Here is a 5,307-nt window from a genome sequence, read left to right on the forward strand (position 1 = left end):
GCTGTGGGGGGGGGGGTGCTTGGTGTGGGTGAGGATGCCGAGGGCAGGCCTCTCTCCACATTCTGCATAAATAAAAGTCACAGTACTAGAGGAATGGCCTCTGCCTTGGGCCCAACAGGCCAGCTCTGACCAGGGCGCCGGCCTGGGTGAGTCATTGGGGGTGCGGGGTGGGAGGGGGGGGGGGCCTGGGCTTGGGCTGTGCTAAGGCAGCACCAGGCCTGGGTGTGGGGGGGGCAGGCCGCCTGCTCTTCTGGCCGTGCCAGGCAGGTGGGGTGCGGCGCGGGCTGAGGTAGCTGGAGAGGCGGCCGGGCTCACCTGGGGACCTGAGAGGACGCAGCCTGCTCCAGGCGGGCGTGGGGATGGGTCCCTAGGGGCCTCTCTCCCGGGGGACCCAGGGTGGTGGACAAGGGGTGGGGGTGCGCTGTGAGCCTGCACAGGGTGCTGAGCTTCTGTTGCAAGAGCAGCCTGGCCCTGGGAGGGGAAGGAGGGGAAACTGAGGCATTTCACAGGCAGAGCCCTCCTGGTGGGTGGCACAGGCAGTCATAGACCCCCTGGGCCCAGCCCAGGGACCTGAGCAATGCTCCTTCACAGCCGTGGGCCTCCCGTCCTACGAGGGCAAGGGTGGGGGGCGGGGCCGTGGAGCTGTGCCTCAGTTACCCCAGCAGCTCCCGCCACCCCTGAGCCTCACTTTCTGAGAGTATCCGGAAGCCCAGCTCCCTGGACCTGCCCCCCCCATCCCCAGGGGACATCAAGTCCCCCCCCCCCCCCCCCCAACCCTTCATCTCCCACCAAAGGGAACCAAAAGGCACTGCGGCCCTCGGTGGTCCGGGGCCCTGTGGTGTCAGAGCACCTGCAGCCTCCGTGCGCACGTGAGGTTGCCGTGCACCAGCCCCCACATGGCCAGCAGCTCGGCGGGCAGCAGCTTGTGGACCACCAGCATGGAGCGGAAGAAGCAGGGCTCCTTGTTCATGCGGCTGTTGCGGTTGCGGGAGATGCCGAAGGTCTTGAAGCCCTCGTGGGCCACGGGCTGCACGCCCAGCACCTCCAGGCACATGCCCAGGAACACGTCGTCGATGGGGTAGAGCTCCAGCGTGTCGCACGCGTGGCGCAGGCGCCGGGCCAGGCGGCCGGCCATGAGGAAGCCGCCGCCGCCCGCGTAGGGCGGGTAGCTGGCCTTGGGGTAGAGCACGGGCGGGATGTAGTACTTGTTCTCCTTCCTGCGGATGGGCCGCGCGTGCTGCAGCACGTCTCCCACCAGCAGGTTCTCGCGCGGGCGCCGGTCCGCCAGGAACTCCAGCAGGTTGGTGGGGTTGACGAAGACATCGTCGTCCCCTTTGAAGACGAAGGGCATGCGGGGACAGTAGATGTCCAGCCACTTGAGGAAGTGGATCTCCTTGAGGGTCAGGTTGAAGAAGCTGTCCAGGAAGTCCCACTGCAGGATGTCGCCGTACAGCCGGTCCTCGTAGGCCAGCAGCTGCTGGTAGTGGGCGCGCTCCTCCTGCTTGGAGGCCGTGCCCAGCAGGAAGAGCGTGCGCACGGCGCCCCGGCCGCCGCCCGCCGACGCCCACTCGCGGCCCCACGTCTGGCGGATGGCCTCCCGGCGATCGTGTTGCGTGATGATGGACTTGACCACGATCAGCAGGTACACGTCCCCCGCGCACTTCTCGGGGTGATTCAGCAGGATGGGAAAGTAGCGGCAGTGGCGATAGGTCAGAAACTGCCGGAAGTGGGGCTCCAGGCCCTGGAACCAGGTCTGATGCGTCAGGTTGGTGTTGGCGGAGCAGTTGGTGCTGGTCACGTCCCACGTGGGCGGCCCGTCGGGCGCCGCCTCCTCGGTGGAGGCTACGACTGGGTCCTTGGGACTCTTCCAGAAGCTGTTGGGGCTCGCCAGCTGTCCGCTGGGCTTCTGGGACTTCAGGGGGTCCGGCACGGGCGCCGGCGGCTCCTGCAGAAACTGCCCGGGGGTCATGCCGCGTTGGAACACCGTCGCGGCCACCAGGAGCGCCAGGGCCAGGCCCGCGCTCTTATACAGGCTTCTCTTCCTAGGGAGCAGCACAGAGGAGGGAAGGGTGAGCCACGCTCTCTGGCCATCCCTTCTGGAAGGTTCCACAGCCCCAGGGCAGGCAGGGGCCTCCAATCTTGGAGCAGTCAGAAGTCCTGCTGCCGGGGCGCTGGTGGCTCCCGCCCGGCACCCTAGCGACTCGAGATCTGAGGATCAAGGTTCAAAGCCAGCCCTGGCAGGAAGGTCTGGGAGATTTCTTTAATCTCCAATGAACCACCAAAAAGTTGGAAACGGGCACCGGGCCTCCAAGCGGGAGAGCGGGAGCCCAGAGCACAAAAGCTCCCGGATGGTGCCCAGGCCCTGAGTTCGAGTCCCAGGACCTGCACACATGAAGAAGAAGTTGGGCTTCGTCTCTCCCGCTCGCTCACGCCTCCATGCCCACGCCACGACTCGGGGTCACCTCACCAAGCCCCATCTTCGCTCCCCCCCACTGGCTTCCTCCCCGGGGGCTCAACCAGGGTCCCTAGGAGCGGGCGGAGCGGGGGCCCTCCGCGGCCAGGGAGCCCAGGCACAGGCGGTGCACCCGAGTGGACCCCAGCTCGGGACCCTCGGGAGACGGTGGCCCTGACGCCCGCCCGCCAGCCCCACCGCCATGACCCACGCCTCCGGCACCCCAGGAGGAGCAGCGTGGTCCCCAGGCTTCCCCCCTCGCAGACACCCCACTGCGCCCACGTCACGCGCAGAGTCTGAGCTCGTCCCAGGAGGGCCCCCACGAGGGCCGGACCCCATCTCAGCTCCCGGCCGGTGAGGGCCGGCCGGCAGGGTGGCCTCCCACGGCGGGGACAGGGGACCCCGGGGCGCAGGCGCTCAGGGGATGAAGGCTCAGCCCCACGCAGGGCGACCCCCCCCCCCCGTGGGGTCCCAAGATTGCCTTGGCCGCAGGCTGGAGGGACCCGGGCCGTCAGGTGCAGCGCTCTGGGCTCTGCAGACGGGATCCCAGCCTCCGCTCTGGGGTCCCCGAGCCCGGGGAGGGGAGGGGCGCGCACCGGGGCCGCCCGCCCGCCTCACCTGCGAGAGGAAAGGCGGGAGGAGCGGCGCGGGGTCCGCCGGGCCGGCAGGGGCCGGGGAGGGGAGGCCGGGAAGGCCGGGGAAGGGAATGCCGGGGAAGCGGAGGTCGGGAAGGGGAGGCCGGGGAAGCCGAGGCCGGGAAGGCCGGGGAAGCGGAGGTCGGGAAGGGGAGGCCGGGGAAGGGAATGCCGGGGAAGCGGAGGCCGGGGAGGGGAGGCCGCAGGGAGCGCCCCGACGCGGCGGCCCCGGGACCTCCGAGCCCGGCCGCGCCCGGCGTGCGATCCCCGCGCCCACCTGCAGTTCCGGCGCCGCGCGCGGTCCCGCACCTCCCGCAGACCCCGGGGCCCGGGCCGGCCTCTCCCGCGCCGTCGGCGTGCCCAGGCGGAGGTCCAGCCGCGGTGACCCGCACCCCGCCCGCGGGCCCCCCACTCACCACAGAGACATGGCGGCCCGAGCCGGGGCGGCGGAGCGGGGCGCGCGGCTGCAGCTCAGGGCGCGCGGGCGGCGGGGACGGCGGAGGCGGCCTGGCGGCGGGAGGCGGGCCGCGCCCCCGCCCCGCTTTCCCCGCCGGCCCCGGGGAGGGGCCCAGGGGCGGCGGCCCAGGTGCGTTAACCCCTGCGGCGCCGCGGGCCGGCCGGGCCCTCCCTCCTCCCCTCCCCTCGGGGCCCGCGCGGGGGCCGCTCCGCGGGATGCGCCGGACGCCCGGCACCGCCCCCTCCACGCCCACGGCGCCCGCCGCCTCGGCCGGGTCCGGCTGCTCCTGCGGACCGCGGGACCGAGCCCCGTCCGCCGCCCGGGCGCTGTCCCGAGCGGCTTCCAGGGCCCTGGGCCGGCCTTGGGGGAGCGCCTGGGCCCCGGGCCTGCCCCAGCCCGGGCCTGGACGGGGAGGGCTCCTGGGTGTGACACACACACACACACACACACACACCCGCAAAGGCTCGCTTGCCTCATCTACATGCGTGTGCTGGTCCTCGGGCTTGAACTCAGGGCTGGGCCCGGCGCAGTTCCACTTCCAGAGTTTTTGGTGGTTCGCGGGAAGTAAGAGTCTCACGGTCTTTCCTGCCCAGGCTGGCTTTGAACCGTGATCCTCAGATCTCAGCTTCCCTAGCTAGGATGACAGGCGTGAGCCACTGGTGGTGTCCAGCTATCTACACATTTTGTTGTTCTGGGTGCTGGTCCTGAGGTTTGAACTGAGCGTTGTCCCTGAGCATTTTTACTCAAGGTGAACACTCTACCACTTGAGCCACAGCTCCGCTTCTGGCTTTTTGGTGGTTAACTGGAGATATGAGTCTCAGGAACTTTCCTGCCGGGGTTCCTGGCCTCAACCTGCCATCCTCAGACCTCAGCCTCCTGAGTTGCTGGGATCACAGGCGTGAGCCACCAGCGCCCCGCCGTTTAGCTGCATTTAACAGCTAGCTAACTTTCATCCAGAGGCTACCACAGGTCAAGCTGGTTCTAGCCCCAGGTTCAGGTGACTCACTGGGTTCTTGAGCCTCGGAGTGTAATCGATCCTTTGGAAAGCAGTACTGGTCGCCCAGAAAGAAGAGTGTGCCTCCCATGGTTAGTAAGGCAACCTGGCCAGGAGGCCTGCCTGGCTGTGGAGACAATTTCTTTTTTTTTTTTTTTGGTCCGGTCATGGGGCCTAAACTCTGGGCCTGGGCGCTGTCCCTCAGCTCTTCAGCTCAAGGCTAGCGTTCTACCACTTGAGCCATAGCGCCATTTCCGGCTTTTTTCTTTTTGCTTATGTGGTGCTGGGGAATCGAACCCAGGGCCTCAGGCATGCAAGGCAAGCGCTCTACCACTGAGCCACCTTCCCAGCCCTGTGGAGACAATTTCTGATCCCTGCCTCAGGCCTTTTTCTTGGGGAGATACTTTCCCTTGGGGGTTCACGGGGAGTCCAAGAGGCCCTGCTGGGGTCCCTGAGTCTGAGGCGGGTGAAGACCCCCTTCAGCTTTCCCTTCGGGCTGCGGTGCCTCTGGGAAGGGGAGGAAAAACTGAAAGTGCATGGGATTTTCTGCAAAGTTGTAAGTTCCTATTGGGGCTCCAGAAGGGATGCTGGGTAGAATCCCAGAGGAGAGCCTGGGGTCAACACCACACTCTGGAGTCCCAGAGAGGCGAAGACCGGCGGCAGCAGCTGCCGCGTTCCTCCCGGTGTGGCCAGCTGTTCTCAAACCTCCCTCCTCCCAGCTCAGCCTCCTCACCGCTGGGATTACAGGCGTGTTCCACCCCGCCTGGCA

The 5,307-nt window shown here is 68.0% G+C and overlaps 1 protein-coding gene across 1 annotated transcript; it reads right to left on the reverse strand.

Moving 5' to 3' along the window:
- Positions 1-201: 201 nt before the first annotated feature.
- B3gnt7 (UDP-GlcNAc:betaGal beta-1,3-N-acetylglucosaminyltransferase 7) lies at positions 202-3,562 on the reverse strand. The gene is made up of 2 exons (XM_042679156.1): positions 3,504-3,562; positions 202-2,042 (listed from the first exon to the last, which is right to left on the reverse strand). Exons 1-2 carry the CDS (start codon positions 3,512-3,514, stop codon positions 842-844), a joined length of 1,212 nt encoding a protein of 403 aa, XP_042535090.1. The 5' UTR covers positions 3,515-3,562; the 3' UTR covers positions 202-841.
- Positions 3,563-5,307: the final 1,745 nt, after the last annotated feature.

The sequence above is a fragment of the Dipodomys spectabilis genome, unplaced genomic scaffold (assembly GCF_019054845.1).
Source record: "Dipodomys spectabilis isolate Male_0828 unplaced genomic scaffold, ASM1905484v1 ptg000051l, whole genome shotgun sequence".
NCBI classification, from domain to species: domain Eukaryota; kingdom Metazoa; phylum Chordata; class Mammalia; order Rodentia; family Heteromyidae; genus Dipodomys; species Dipodomys spectabilis.